Consider the following 16,521-nt stretch of genomic DNA (forward strand, 5'->3'; position numbering starts at 1 on the left):
CATCCACAATTATATTCTCACTGACACAGTTAACCACCCCACTCACTTCACTCCCTTCTCTCTCTCACTTCCACTCCCTTCTCTTTCTCTCTCCTTTGCGAAACCAGTACCCACTATCACCACCTTCTCTCTTCTTCGATTTTTCAGTAACAGAATACATTTCATAGTGGCAGAATGCATTAATCATTACCAAGAATAAAGGCGCGGAGGAGGTGTGGAGCTGTGGTGGCTAGGAGGGGGGAGAGAGCTACGGTGGCTCTGGGGAGCTCCGGTGGACGTGTGGAGCAGAGGCGTGGTGGCTTGGTGGGCAGAGCAAATAAAAACTGCGGTCTATTTTTCCAGTTTTGGGGTTGAATGGGTTTTATGTTTCTCTGACGTTGAGTTTAGGTTTTGGGGAAAAAAAAAAAAAAAAAAGGGAGGAAACCGCCTAGCCGCCCAGAGCGCCCAAGCGGATGCCCAGGCCACCTAGGCGGCCGCCCAAATTCTATCCGCCTAAGGCTTCCGATTTGCAGTTGCTCTCCTCGGTCTGCTGCCTGGGCGACCGAGTTTTAGAACACTGGTAACAACAAAAGGTCCAACCCATCTAGATCGTAACTTACCTGGGAAGAGTTTGAGGCGAAAGTGGAACAACAAGACTTTTTGACCAACCACAGGATTTCCCTCGAATCATCTTATCATGAAAAGCTTTCGTCTTCTCTTTGTAGATGAGTGCACTCTCATAAGCATCATTCAGTATCTCTTCTAACTCATTGATTTGCAACTTTCTATGCAAACCAGCATCATCCAAGTCCATATTGAAGGCCTTGACCTCCCACCATGCCCTATGCTCTAATTCCATGGGTAGATGGCATGCTTTCCCGTACACCAACCTAAAGGGAGACATCCCTATAGGTATCTTATATGCTGTCCTATACGCCCACAATGCATCATCAAGTCTTTGGCTCCAATCCTTCCTAGATGGTCCAACAGTTTTGTGATGACCTGGATTTTCGTTATGTAATTTTGGTAATTAATAATGGACCAGTTGTACGGATATTTGGTATTGTGCTTTATTTTTAAGTTGTATGTGAGATGGAATGATTGTCGTACGTATAATTATTCGAATTTCACAGTTTAGGGGGTTGTGTGAAGTTTGACTTTTTATACTTTGGGATTCTCAGAAAACTTCCTTCATGAAAGTTGTAGAGCGCGTTATTACGAGTTCGTGGACATGTGGAACGCTAGAATCGGAGTTCGTATGTGAAAGTTATGAGCAATTGAAGTTTTGGGAAAGTTCTATAAATAGGAGTTTCCATTTTCGGAAACTTACTATTTACATTTCACACTTACCATTTCCAAAAATATCATAAACGCTCCATTCTCTCTCCTCGCCCGTGACTGACCCGACCCGAACCCGGCGATCCGACACGGCTTTTCCGGCGAACTGCGGCAGTCTCCGGAGACGAAACTTTCCAGATAGGATCGTCTCCTCCGTCTGGTCGTCCCTCTGGTGTCCTCTAGGGCCAATTCTCCTCCACGGAGGTGCTGCAATGCGGCGTAGTTAAGTGTTTTCGGACCCGACCGGTTCTCCGATCTCCGACGTCGGTGGGGCTTCAAGTTGAGCTTGGGGAGCTCAGAGCAGCCTCCTTGATCGATCCTTGGTGGTTGTTTGGATCGATTCACGTAAAACTTGGTTCAACTCAGTTTGGATTACTGTTCACGGCTTGTGAGGTAGTTTTCGACCCTTTATGCTTGTTTTCTGACTTCGAGCTAGTTATGAAAATTCACAAGCATGCTTAGATGAAGCTTTTTTATGTTGGAAGTTTTGTGAAATATTGAATTTTGGCCGGCGGCAGTGCGCCACCGCCTGTGGTGGCGTTCCGGCAGTGGTCCGGCCATGTAAGGGACTGTTTTTGGTATTATATATGTTCTAGTCGTTGATACGAGTGATTCGATCGTATGAAATTGTTATGATTTTTACAGTTTCATACCGATCGATTTATTCGATCCTTGAGGATTCGAGCGTCCGATCGACTTGTGGTTTGGTCACATCGATCGTGGATGTATTCCAGAGACTTTGGGAGGTTTCGGATGTGGTTTTGCCTCAATTGGGACCACTTTGGGGATTTTAGTTCAAAACAAGGGTTTCGAACTTAAATCAAATGTGAATCGTCACTAAGTTGGTACCGTATGTGATTAGGTACTTGATGAAGTATTCTGGACGGTTATTTTGTGGATTGGCTACTTTGTTCTTTGTTGAAGACGCAGCGGGAGTTTCGAGGTGAGTAATCTCACAAGGTTCAATATGAACGGAATTACCATTATCGTTTTGGCGTTAATTAATTAACTGCAAACTATAGTTGGTATTAGTAGGCATTCCTGAGCGAATGACTACGTATATATATATTTACGTGAAATATATATATTCTTGTGGATGATGTGTGATGAATAATATGCATGATGATGTTCATATTATTGTGAATGCGACTTTTTATAGAAACAATATTGTGGAAAAAGATGTTTTCTATTGTTTGAAAAGTATTGAATTTGATGTTACATTTTTGAGTCAAGCGTGACTCATTTTAAATGTATTGGTCCTTGTACCAAGGGTCACAGATGGTGAGCGGGGATGGAGAAAGTCGAACTAGATGGTTGTAACGTTTTTAGGTCAAGTGTGACTTACGTAACGTTTGACTTGAGACCAGATGGGGTCTGAAAAGTATAGGTCTCAGATGGTGACCAACGGTTTGTTCTAAGACCAGATGGGGTCTGAAGAACAAGAGTCACAGATGGTGACCAAAGGTTGATTCCGAGACCAGACGGGGTCTGAATGTTTATAGGTCACAGATGGTGACAGGTCGCAGATAGTGACCAATACATGAAATAGGGAATCACGCAATTAGCTGGGCAAGTAGGTATGATCAGCTAGAGCGCTAGTCGGTCTGCTACTATAATTATGGGGGTAACGGTCGAGGTTGATGGAGACTCATAAGTATGTAGTTAAAGGAGAGTTCCGAGAGTATTCTTCTTTTATTGTCTAGATGAGACTTGATTTGCTTCTTGATGGTTAAGTTAGCAAATAGAACATTATCACAGCGGTGATTTATGTTGTCATTTCTGTGGGAAGGATATGGAATGTTAGAAGGAATCATGTCTGCATGTTTTCCTTATACTGATTTGTGTGAGTTGTTGATTGATATTCATGAGTTACTCATACGGGCTTGCAAAAGCTTACCGGGTTTGTTGTGTGGCAACCTGGTGCACCATTCAAACAGTGTAGGGGTTAATCCTGCAGGTCAGGGTAATCGTGGCTGAAGCTGAGGTAGCTTGTTGGCAGCAGAACGGGTAGGAAGCAAATTTTGTTGGCTTTTCCAGTGTATGACTTCCACTATGTAGTAGGCTCTGAGGAGCATTTACGTTTTATTTTGTGATGACAATTTAATCCGTAAGTTTTGTAATATATGACTCTGTGGAGCGGGTCAATATTTGACATTGTGGGTTCAGGGCATCAATATGTACTTGCTGTAAAGGGAAGATGTCTCCATGTACCTTGTATTGATGGCTGAATGTTCGCGCATATATAATTATGGGATTATATATCGATTTTCATGTGTGTAAAATCAGGGGCGTGACAAGTTATCTCCAAAATCTGCTTGATCTGTCTGTTGGATACTTCAGCTTGCCCACTCTTCTGAGGGTGGTAAGGTGTGGAAACCTTTTGAGTAACATTATACTTCTTGAGCAAAGCATCAGTTGTCTTATTGCAAATGTGAGATCCTCCATCACTTATAATTGCTCTTGGCATGCCAAACCTAGCAAAGATATTAGGCCGAAGAAATTATGCAATAACTCGAGAATCATTAGTCCGGGTTGCTTTTGCTTCCACCCATTTTGAGACATAATCCACAGCAAGTAGGATATAAAGGAAACCATTAGAGCTTGGGAAGGGCCCCATAAAATCAATGCCCCAAATATCAAAAATTTCAACAATGAGTATTCCAGTTAAAGGCATTTGATTTCTAGGTCCTAGATTTCCGATTCTTTGGCATATGTCACAATTCATACAAAAAGCATAGGCATCTTTAAATAATGAAGGCCAATAAAAACCAGATTCCAACACTTTAGCAGCAGTTTTTTTGAACCAAAATGTCCGCCATAACGTTCAGAATGGCAAAATGGTAATATGTCATTAAACTCATATTCATTCACACAACGTCATATCAAACCATCAGAACAATGTTTCCACAAGTAAGGATCATCCCACACATATTGCTTAGCACTACTTTTGAGTTTTTCTTGATGAGCAAGAGTTAAAGTGTTTGGGATTTGCCGAGTTACTAGATAATTCACAATATCAGCATATCAAGGCATACTTACCTCAATTCCAAAGAATTGTTCATCCGGAAACTTCTCCTTTAATGGCAAAATGTCTTCCTCATGCACAAGCCTACTCAAATGGTTAGCTACTACGTTTTCACTCCCTTTCTTGTCCTTGATTTCAATATCAAACTCTTAAAGCAAGAGAATCCATCTAATCAACCTAGGTTTCGCCTCATTCTTTGACAACAAAAACTTCAAAGCAGCATGGTCAGTGTAAACAATAATTTTAGTTTGAAGTAAGTATGAACGAAACTTATCTAGGGCAAAAACCATGGCAAGGAGTTCTTTCTCAATTGTTGAGTAGTTGAGTTGAGCATCATTCAGTGTCCTTGAGGCATAGTATATGGCATAAGGCTTCTTTCCTTCCTTTGTCCAAGAACAGCTCCAACCGTGTAGTCTGACGCATCACACATGATTTGAAAGGGAAGAGTCCAGTCTGGAGGCATTATGATGGGAGCAGATGTCAAGGCTGCTTTCAATGTATCAAAGGCCTCTTGACACTCCTTTGTCCACTTGAACGCCACATCCTTTTACAAAAGTGTGCACAAGGGTCTTGAGATCTTTGAGAAATCCTTGATAAAACGCCTGTAGAACCCTGCATGTCCTAGAAAAGAACAAACCTCTCTCACAAAAGTGGGAGAGGGTAAGTAGCGCACAAGATCCACTTTTGCTTTATCAACCTCTATTCCCCTAGCAGAGACAATGTGACCTAACACTATACCTTGCGTCACCATGAAGTGACACTTTTCCCAATTCAAAACAAGGTTTGTCTCAATGCATCGTTTCAAAATCAAATCCAATTTATGCAAGCAATCATCAAAGCTTTTTCCAAAAACATTAAAATCATCCACAAAAACTTCAATGATTTTTTCGATGTAATCAGAGAAAATAGCAAGCATGCAACGTTGGAAAGTACCAGGGGCATTACAAAGACCAAAGGGCATTCTACGATATGCAAAGGTGCCAAAAGGGCAAGTAAAAGTTGTTTTCTCTTGATCTTCATGAGCAATTCCAATTTGATTATAACCAGAATAACCATCAAGAAAACAATAGAATGAATGACCGGCTAACCTCTTAAGCATTTGGTTTTTGAATGGCAAGGGGAAGTGATCTTTCCTTGTGGTGGCGTTGAGCTTCCTTTAATCGATGCAGACTCTATGGCCAGTCACGGTTCTTTGGGGCACAAGTTCATTGTCTTCATTCTTCACAACCGTGATTCCACTCTTCTTAGGCACCACTTGGACGGTGACACCTATTTGGAGTCTGAGATGGGATATATGACGCCACAGTCTAGCAATTTGATGACTTCTTTTTTTACAACTTCCATCATGGGAGGGTTGAGACGACGTTGAGCCTCTCTAGTTGGTTTGGTCCCCTCCTCAAGGAGAATTCTATGAACACAAGTTGAGGGGCTTATTCCCTTGATGTCAGCCAATGTCCAACCAATAGCAGTCTTATGCTTCTTCAAAACATCCACAAGTCTCTTCTCTTGCTCCTTTGATAACGTAGAGGACACAATCACAGGCAAGGTCTCGTCATCTCCTAAATAAACGTACTTCAGGTGATCCGGAAGCGGCTTAAGCTTAAGTATAGGGGCCTGAATCACAGAAGGCGAGGGTTTATTAGTAGATAACTGAATGGACTCAAAGTTAGAATACCTTAAGCGTGGCATAGCCTCAACTAACATTTTCAAGCTCCTTTGGTGCAACTTTCTTTAGTTCACCTCTCTTTCCATCCCAATTGCCGCTCCATCCTATTCCTTGTTCAATGGTAGTTTGCAACACATCTTCATTCAATGCATCAAGGAATTTCTGCGCAAGTGAATCTAACACATCAATAGAAAAAAATGAATGAGAAGTATCTAAAGGGTACCTCATAGCTTCAAAAATATTGAAGCCTATAACATCACCATCAAACTCCATTGTTAATGATCCGGCGTAGACATCAATCTTTGTCCTAGCAGTTCTCATAAATGGACGTCCAAGCAATAATGGAGTAGAATTTAAAGAAGGCTCATCCATGTCAAGCACATAAAAGTCAGTAGGGAATATAAGATGATTTACTTAAACAAGAACATCCTCTACTAAACCTTTAGGGTATGCTTTAGACCTATCTGCTAGCTGAATGATAACATTATCAGTTTTGAGCTCTCCTAGATCTAATGATGCATAAACATAATAAGGTATGACATTTATCGCTGCACCTAAATCTAGCATAGCATTCTCAAACCTGTTGTTACCAATTACGCATGGAATGGTGAAGCTTCCGGGGTCCTTGCACTTTGGAGGGAGTTTTCTTTGGATCACAGATGAGACATTCTCACTGACCTTCACTACCTCTTTCTCACGCTGCCTCCTTCTTGTAGTACATAGCTCTTTCAAGAACTTAGCGTACTTTGAAACTTGCTTGATGGCCTTAAGAAGAGGTATGTTTACTTGGACCTTCTTGAATGTCTCCAAGATTACTTTCTCACTTTCATCCTTCTTAGATTGAGCAAATCTATTTGGAAAAGGCATGGGAGTAGAGTAGTTAGCAATAACTAAATTTGACAAGTTAGAATCATTACCTTTTGGTTTCAGTTGTTGCTCAGAATTAGGTGACGCCTTCAACTCCTTTTTGGATTTGGCTGGGTCCTTTTCTTCTTCCTCAACGTCCATGTGGACATTCTTTTGGGCTTTTGGGGCATCTCCAAGGGTCTTTCCACTTCTAGTGGTGATAGCTTGGGCAGTTTTGAATCCTCCCTTTGGATTTGGAATAGTCTGACTTGGGAGCTTTCCTTGCTCATGGAATTTGTTCATGGTACCTATCATTTGACTCATCTGCTTCTTTAACTCCTCCACATCCTTGCTTATGGTGTTCACCTGGATCAAAGTATTCTGTTGAGTTTGCAATAAGGATTGAGTAGAAGTAGTCAAAGTTTTAACAATCTCATCATAATTAGTAGCATTATTGGAACTTTGAGAATTATTAAAAGGAGCAGAGTTAGGAAAAGCCTGAGGCTTTTCATTAAAGCCTGGTGGTCCACGGTTGAAGTTCTGACTTGAGGAAGTCCTTGCACATTGTCATTATTCCTCCACCTAAACTTAGGATGATCCCTAAGTCTAGCATTATAGGTGTTGGAAAATGGATCGTATTTTTGACCTCCTTGAAAGCCTATGGCGTTGGCTTGCTCCCATTCTTCACCTCCCATGAGTTGTGGGCATTTATCAGTTGGATGTCCTTGCATGGAGCATACTCCACATGTCATGGCCATTCCTTGTCCCTTTGTTGTCAAGACCTGAGACACAAGTGAAGTAAACTTATTAATTTTATCTTCAAGATGACTATTAGCACTTACCTCATTGACTCTTGCACGTGTGGTGGATCTTGTTCCTCTATATTGTTGTTGGTTTGAGGCTCTACTTTGAATTAGAGCCATCCCAGCAGCTGGAAACTTGTCCATAAAGGAACCTCCAAAAGCATCATCAAGCATATCTATCTCCAAGTTGGTAAGTCCCTCATAAAAACAAGTAAGCAAAGTCTCATCCTTTATTCCATGTTGAGGGCATTGAGCAAGAAGAGACTTAAACCTCTCATGGTAATCAGCATATGACTCATCAACTCCTTGTTGAATTCCACTGATCTTCTTCCTAAGCATGATGATACGAGATGTGGGGAAATACTTAACCAAAAATGCCTTCATCATGTCATCCCAAGATGTAATGTGTCCACTTGGCAACTCATAAAGCCATTGCTTTGCTTTGTCAGCCAATGAGAAAGGAAATGCCTTCAGCTTCAAAATGTTCTCATCTGCTAAATGTGGCTTCATTCTTGAGCAAATGAACTGAAACTCCATTAGATGCTGGTTGGGATCTTCCACAGAAAGTCCATGGAAAGTAGGAAGACGATGGAGCAATCCAGACTTCAATTCAAAATCAGATGTTAGTCATTCAGCTGGATCAGGGTAAGTGATGCAAGTGGGAATGCCACCTGGAACAACAGAGGACGAAAGTTGTCTAATGGTGAGAGCCATTGGTTGAGGTGGTGGCGTTGAAGGTTGCTCTTGGAAGAGTGGTGAGATGTCGTACACCTCTTCTTCTTCTTTTAGTGAAGACAAGGTTGCTTCCTTAAGTTTTTTGTTGTTTCAAATTTTTTTGTGTAGCCCAGGATCAAAATGAACAAGCTTGCATTGTGGGTTTCTCCTTGTGTGCATATACGAGTTCCTGAAATAGAAAAACATAAGATGAAGTTAGTAAGACGTAATGGAATGAAACACAATTGTAATAAGACAATGAATTTTGAGAAAAGCACTATCTTAAGTTAAATTACACGTTAGTTTTAATGAAGAGAAATAGTTCAAAATTAAGTTTGAATCAAGGTTTGCACGTGCAGCCCAAGATGTTTCAAATGTTAATAATTGTCGCCCTCAACCCAAAGCATTCGATAACTCTTTTGGGATTTAGATATAGAATATAGATAAAGGTTCATGGTGAACTTTACCCAAGTCAAGTTGCTCTAGACGACGGAGCGCGTTTGCAATGAGTTTGAAACGCTAGTGACTACTTGATTAGGAAGGGATATGTGAATGTCCCTGCATCACTAAGACAAGTTCTGGATTTTATCGTGGTTTATGTTAGACATGATTTTCATTGAAAACCCTTAAATAGTTAACAAAAACCGTTGAACACTAGAAATCTGAGTTTGAAATGAAGGTTCTTGGAAGAATACGATTATGTCTCGGTTTGAAACTTGAGTATCGTGTTGATAGATGTTTAGGTGTTTTGACAATGTCAAGCCTTCAAGCATCCCCATGATTGTCTGTAGTCTTGATCCTCAAAAGGATCCTCTTCGTCTAAAGGATCATGATGATGAAGATGTGCTAGAGGTAAAGCTGCCCTACTTGAGTACAATAGGAGCATTGTTGTACTTAGCTCAATGCACAAGACTGAACATCTCATTTGTAGTGAACTTGTTAGCTAGATATAGCTTTGCGGCAACATGACGCCATTGGGCTGCTGTAAAAAGATACTGATTGATATGGGCATGTTCTATCCCTACAGAGAGATGATGGATTCGGACCCATCACATACTAGAAATGCCTCCAACACTGGCCTGCATCCTCTATTCCCATCCCAAACCAACATTAGTGTTTTGGAAGGTTTTTGCTGATTCTGGGTATCTCTTTGACCCACACAAACGTGGTTCCCAAACTGATTATGTGTTCACCATATGCAAGACCGCGATATCTTGGATGGAGGTCTACTGAACAGACCCTAGTCACTATATCTTTGAACCCTGCAGAGATTATTACTCGTCACGAAGTAGTTCGTGAATGTATGTGGATTGGATCCATAATTATGCATGTTCGAAGTAACTGTGGTTTGAAGTCTACTATAGATGAGCCTACGAGCATTTATGAGGATAATGCTGCTTGTATTGAACAAATGAAGCAAGACTACATCAAAGGCGACAACACCAAGCATCATCAGCAATAACAGACTCTCCTCAAAATCAAAGTGAAATAGGTTCAATCTGAAGACAATGTGGCAGACTTGTTCATTAAGTCATTGCCTAAATTTCATTTTCGAGAAACATGTTGATAACATCATTTACGGAAGTTCCGAACTCCCATGACCCTTGTCATAAGGGGGAGATGCAGACATCAGGGGGAGATGTCTACATGTATGATGTCGAAACGTGAAGGGTGTGTTGTACTCTTTTTCTTCTTCGACCGAGGTTATTTTTGTTCCACTGGGTTTTTGTTACTCGTCAAGGTTTTTGACGAGGCAACGAGAGGAGCACCACGTTCTGGTGGCACAAGGGGGAGTGTTCAAGTAAATTCAGAATATGTGTCTGGCCCAAACTCTAGGTTACTTGTGCAAGTTGTAATAGGGTTACTCTTACAGATAATCTCGAAGAATCTTAGTAGATATTCAATCAATGTACAATCATATTTCCATGTACAACTCTGATTTTATGTTTGTAATCCTCTATATAAAGAGGCCCATATTATCATTGAAAGCACGACTCAATTCTCTCCCATTTCAATTTTCCTAAAATAGAATTAAAGTAATAAAAAAGTAAATAGGGTGTGTGAATAGAGAAAAATAGTGTATGAATATTACCACTCTTATAATAATGTACGCAATGGGAAGAGCTTGTGAGAATTTTTGAGAAATTTTTCAGACACTCATATATTTATTACCATTTATAGAAGTCGCAGAATTTATAGAATTATTAATTAGAAAATATTTTGGAAGTGATGCGATCAAGACCGTCAATTTCTCCACCTCTTTATCTGAAGCGTTGGTCGAAATTATACATGGCCCTATGTATACCCATTCGGATCCCAATTTCAACCCATTTCGTCGACCCGGCGACCCGCGATCGCGACCAGACCTTAACTCCGGCGTCCGGAGACTTCACGCCGGCGCACTGGTGCTGTTCAACTCGCCTTTCAATGGCGGACCTTCCTATTGTCCAGTATCCGAGCGAGGAAGGAGAATCGAAGCTCAAAAGCTTCGGGCTTTCCAGCGATTCTCAAGAATTTTCCGGCGACAGTTAGCGATGCATGAGACATGGAACTTGGTCTTCTCATGGAGCTCTACATCGCGGTATAGTAAGTTTTCAATTTCAGTTATTTTTGAAGATTTGGGTGTTTGGGAATTTTCGGCCACCGCCGAGACCGGCGGTTTTGCTTGTTGTTAAAACCACAAAAGACGATCAAGTATGCCATTGAATCAATAACGTAATTGCCCATTGTTTGGAATGGTTTCAAGTTCGATCTGGTTTCAAATTCTAATGGAGAAAGTTTTGGTCTTATGATATATGGGTACAATGGTTGGTTTAGCAGAGTTGGTCTGAAGGTTGGTTGAAGGATGAAGGAGGAAAGAAGACGAGGACAGATTTGGTCGAACGTTTGCTAACCAAGGCTGCTGACCATTCTGGTTGGCGTGTTGCTCACGCGCCATATTTGACTCCGGTCAATGTTTTACCGCAGCCGCTCTTGGAATTTTCGTTTATTTTCATAGTTTCCTTTCTCTAATTAAAAATCGATCCCATCTCCCAGCTTTCAACTTGCTCTCTCTGATGAAGATCACAGGCACCCATCAACACCATGCATGAAGCTATTGAATTTCACTACCATCAACACCATATGTTATCAAAAAGATCCATCAACACTTGGTACGTACGTCGTTCTATACATCTACTATCATTTCTTTGAAAATTGCATTATTTCAATATCAGTTTAGTCTTTTGGGAAATACTTATTATCATTACTACTCATGAGTTTAGTTTTGCAAAATACTTGAACCTTCTCTCTTCATTACAGAGAGATTGAGTGTACTAACTGGAGGCTTATATGGCCTTGTCTGTAACGGACCTCTTAATTGGAAAACTTGCGACCATTCTTGAGTATGAAGGAACAACCATAGCAGGTGTTCGTCATGAAGTTGATAAGATTAAGGAGGAGTTTCTAAGCATGAAAGCTTTCCTAGTGGATGCGGAGGCCAACAAACCAAAAACTGAAGGACAGAAATTGTGGGTTGCAAGAATCAGAGACTTAGCCTATGATGTTGAAGATATCATTGATGAATTCATGTATCACATGTATGAGAAGCAAACTGGGGGTCGACTTTCAAGGAGGCTACACAAAACCATTCGCACTCCATGTAATCTTTGGTTCAGGCATAAAATTGCAAAGAAGTTGCGGAAAATTACTGACATGATCAAAGCCATTTCAGAGAGGAATAAAAGATACGGTGTTGGCCTTGTAGGAGGAGCAACTACATCCGAAGATATTCTGAAATTGGTGCAGAGCCAAGCGGAGTCTTCGTTTTTCATTATGGAAGACGAACTGGTTGGGATTGAAGGCAAGAAGCAAATACTAATGGGATGGCTAATGGATGACGAGCAACACCAAACTGTTATATCTGTGGTGGGAATGGGAGGTGCTGGAAAGACAACTCTAGTTGCCAAGACCTTCACCAATGAACTGGTAAAGAGACATTTTGATTGTTATGCATGGATTACTGTTTCCCAAACTTATGATGTGGTACACTTGTTTCGAAGCTTGATCAGGGAACTCTACAAATCAAGGAAGGAAGATTTCCCTGCAAATTTGAATGCCATGAGCCGCATAGAATTGCTAGAATTACTAGTTAACTACTTGGAGTCCAAAAAATACCTAGTGGTTCTAGATGACGTGTGGGATATAAAAATATGGAGAGAAATAAAGGTATCACTTCAAGATAGACAACTTGGAAGTCGAGTCGTACTTACAACTCGAAATGAAGAAGTAGCATCCAACTCTTTTGGAGTTGAAAGCTATGTTCACCGTATTCAGCCCCTGCAAAAGAATGAGGTTTGGGAACTCTTCAGCAGGAAAGCATTCTCAACTAAGCAACACAAAACTTGTCCAACTGAGCTGAAGTCATTAGCTTGCCAACTTGTAGAGAAGTGTGAAGGCCTTCCTCTCGGTATTGTGGCTTTAGGTGGTCTTATGTCTTCTAAGAAGTCGCTGGATCAATGGCAACAAGTCTGCAACAACTTGAATTGGTATCTACATAACAATTCATCGCTAGACCCCGTGAGAAACATTTTGTTGCTGAGTTATAATGATTTGCCATCTCAACTGAAGCATTGCTTCCTCTATTGTTCCCTTTTTCCTGAAGATTATCTATTTAAAAGAAAAAAGCTGACTAGATTGTGGATAGCAGAAGGATTTGTTGAAAATGTGAAAGGGGTCATGCCCGAAGAAGTTGCAGATGGCTATGTTCAGGAACTCTGCTTCCTTAGCATGTTACAGGTTGCAGATGACTTTGTTTCTGCAACATCTTCGGGAAGGCTGAAAAAATTTAAGATGCATGATCTGATGCGAGAGCTTGCTTTGTCAACAGCTGAAAAAGAAAAGTTTGGTTATGTATACGACGGGAGAGAAGTAATGGAGGAGATCTCAACCCGTCGCTTATCAATTCACAGAATGGAAGGAGAAATTAAATCATGGCGGGGTATGTCAAAGATTCGTTCTCTTCTTGTATTTGCCACTGACATGTCCTCATTGTCTTTCTTAAATACACTGGTTTCTCGATTCAAATTGTTGAGGACTCTAGACTTGGAGGATGTCCAAATTGATAATCTGCCGGGTGCAGTTGTTTACTTGTTCAACTTGAGATATTTAAATTTGAAGGGCACTTTAATTAAGGAACTTCCAGAGTCCATAAGGTGTCTCCGCAACCTTCAATTTCTGAACATCAGGGATACTGAGATACAGTCACTTCCCGAAGGAGTTACGAGGTTGCTGAGCTTGCGCAATCTAATTATGTATCGCTACACTGGGAAGCTGTACTTCAAAGTTGTGAGTGGGACAAAAGCGCCATCAAATATTTGTAAGTTGCAGAAATTGCAAAGTTTATCACTAATTGAATCAGAAGGGGACACTTGTAGACTTATCGGCAACATGACTCAACTTAAGAGCATCGGCATATCAAATGTGAAAGAAAGAGATGAGATTGACCTTTGGCTCTCAATTAAGAAGTTCACTCTGCTTCAACGTCTAGCTTTAACGGCAAGTAATGAAGAGGAAATCCTTCCGGTGAAAGCACAATGTCCGCCTCTTCCGCACCTTCGAAAGCTTATTTTGGTTGGCAGACTGCAAAACGTAATATCTTGGTTTTCTTCACTGCATAGCCTCACAACTCTGTTTCTGCATTGGTCAAGACTTGAAGAGGATTTACTACCTCAAATTGAAGCACTGCTCAATTTGAAAAGGCTTTATCTTTGTAATGCATATGTTGGGGAAGAGTTGTGTTTCCGTAGAGGCTTTGTAAAGCTGGTGAGGTTGGAGTTGTTGAATTTTGCCTCGGTGAAAAAGATAACTATAGAAAATGGGGTGATGCCAAATCTTCGGTACTTATTCGTTGACAGCTTCATGGAGTTGAAGAAAGTGCCATTAGGACTTGAATATCTTTCTACTCTACAATATTTGGGCCTAAAAGATGTTCCCATGGAAGTTGTAAGGCCCATTCAGAAAGGAGGTGTGGATCGCTCTAAGGTACAACACATTTTTGAGATCATACATGTTTTCGAACAGTCATCCAAGTGGGTCCACGAAAACTTGGCCTAGTATTTATTTCTCCTGAAAGGTATGATATTTAGCTTTTTATCATCTATACAAGAAATGGTACACAACTATGAAAACTAAATGTGTCCAATTTAGTGTTTCAAGCCACATAATATATTCAATAAAAGAAAGATTTACCAAATATTTGTTTTTTCTCTTGTTTCGCAGAATCAATCAAGTTTGACAAGTATAATATATTGAAGAAGATTTGACGCAGTTTGATGAAGAATCCTTTCTGTACATGTGGGAAGATGCAAGGACCAATCTCGGTTTGTCATTTGCCTCTTCAAGACAGTTTCTGATGTTGTACTTATTATTGTTTGTTTGCATTGGCATGTAATAATGCTGGATTGAATGCTACTTTAGCAGTATGAGTTGTGATAAAGATTGGGGATCCAAATCGAGCACTTTGCAAATCTTCTTCTGTTACTTACAATTTATTTTTGGAATTATTAGAGTAAGCAGCAGGTCTGTGTTCACCTAATTTGCTTCACGTAAGTATTGACTAATCGCTTATTTAGCATGCACGAGCGCGCGTATTCATTTGATAAACATAGAAGCAGAGGTGAGAAATGTTTGCATCAATATCAGATAACAATAGTGATCCAAACTGATGTACTATAACTTAAAGCCCTGGTAGAGTTCTAGCTTGAGGCCTTGATCTACATGGGCAATGGCTGCATAGAAAATGACACCCGAAACGGGCAGCTCTGGAAGGCTCCCCATGGTGGGAAGTGATGAATTTTGGTTAATACAGTAATAATACTTGTGTTTGCTGTGGTTATCAGAGTATCTAATTTGAGATATAGCTATGCCTGGAAATTGAATGACGTGTGGATGTTTGCTATATTGTATGTTACAGTGTGCTATTGAGCTTCTTGTATGGTAGACTGAAGCATGTTTGCCATAAGAATTTAACGGCTTATATGAATTTCAGTGAAAGCAAGCCATCATCGAATTAAGTTTCCCATCATAATATGACTATTTTGGAACTATGCATTCAAAGCTTATGGCCTTGTAGGATTCTAGATTTCGAGCGCTTGAGCTTCGTGTATGCCAAATTGAAACTTTCGTTCCCAACGCATATTGCTTTTGCTCTGCTCTGCTAGAAGAATCTACCCGCGTATTGCTCACTTGCATATATGTGTCTTCCTTGGTGGTAGGAAAAATTGGAAAAAAAAAAAAAAAATCCATTTATGAGTTCTTCGTGACATTGGGTCTCCAATGCCAATCATATCTGATCAATCATATGAGCAAATTATCATGATATCAAATATTGTGGGTTAGGATAAACTCTTAACAGAGGAATCAGTTTCTCAAACAGTTTTTATAATTCTAGTTTAACTCATGGGTAAAATAGAGTTAATATGGGAAAATATTCCTATAAATTAAACAGAAGGGTGTATGTAGCTTCACCCTATATCCAATTGATTCGCCATTGGTGCTGATGTGCCCTGCGGTTTTAGGCCAAACTCTCAGTCAAAACACCGAATACGTCCGTATTGGAAAGGGATTGCCACTGGGTGCGATTGGTTTCTGAAATTGGCAGCAATTTAGTATTGACGAAAGAAGAGAAGATGTGAGGTTGGATTGTTTTCCTGGAATTTGGATGAAGCTTGGATTGTTCTCCGGGTTCTTTGCTTAACTTCTCCTTGTTCTAGTTTTTGAGAAGAACCACGACAAGCAATAAATAGTCTTTTTTTTATTTACAATAATTAGGTTTTTTTTTTTTTTTTCCAGAAGATAATCAAGTGTTGTATTAATTAATTCTCTGTCAGTGAGAATCTTTCTCAATATTCTGTTGCAAGATACAAAAGAAGTTAATTAGTTGAAAGAAAAAAGAAATAAACTTTTTTTTTGGTCTGAGAAAAAAGAAACAAACTGAAATATGAATTGTAGCTAAAAAAAAAATTCTGAATAAACTTATTTATTTATTTATTGGTATTTCAGCATGATGTCCCTTTTGGTAATTACAAATAGCTTTTTGCTCTCACAACACTTGCAAAAAGAGTTTACCAAACACTTGCAAAAAGAGTTTACCAAACACTTGACTGCTTTCT

The 16,521-nt window shown here is 40.2% G+C and overlaps 3 protein-coding genes across 3 annotated transcripts in view; 2 read left to right on the forward strand and 1 right to left on the reverse strand.

The window, feature by feature from the left end:
* Positions 1 to 16,521, forward strand: part of LOC112166672 (disease resistance protein RPM1) — a 101,101-nt gene that overhangs the window by 32,983 nt on the left and 51,597 nt on the right. The gene's annotated exons all lie outside the window — the stretch shown is intronic.
* Positions 6,423 to 10,918, reverse strand: LOC112204025. Its single transcript, XM_024344910.1, has 4 exons — positions 10,808 to 10,918; positions 7,697 to 8,260; positions 7,400 to 7,636; positions 6,423 to 7,235 (listed from the first exon to the last, which is right to left on the reverse strand). The coding sequence occupies exons 1-4, from the start codon at positions 10,916 to 10,918 to the stop codon at positions 6,423 to 6,425; spliced, it is 1,725 nt and encodes a 574-aa protein (XP_024200678.1).
* LOC112166674 (disease resistance protein RPM1) lies at positions 10,692 to 14,879 on the forward strand. Its single transcript, XM_024303552.2, has 3 exons — positions 10,692 to 11,523; positions 11,672 to 14,483; positions 14,630 to 14,879. The coding sequence occupies exon 2, from the start codon at positions 11,702 to 11,704 to the stop codon at positions 14,462 to 14,464; it is 2,763 nt and encodes a 920-aa protein (XP_024159320.1). The 5' UTR covers positions 10,692 to 11,523; positions 11,672 to 11,701; the 3' UTR covers positions 14,465 to 14,483; positions 14,630 to 14,879.

This window comes from Rosa chinensis, chromosome 5 (assembly GCF_002994745.2).
Source record: "Rosa chinensis cultivar Old Blush chromosome 5, RchiOBHm-V2, whole genome shotgun sequence".
Lineage (NCBI taxonomy): Eukaryota > Viridiplantae > Streptophyta > Magnoliopsida > Rosales > Rosaceae > Rosa > Rosa chinensis.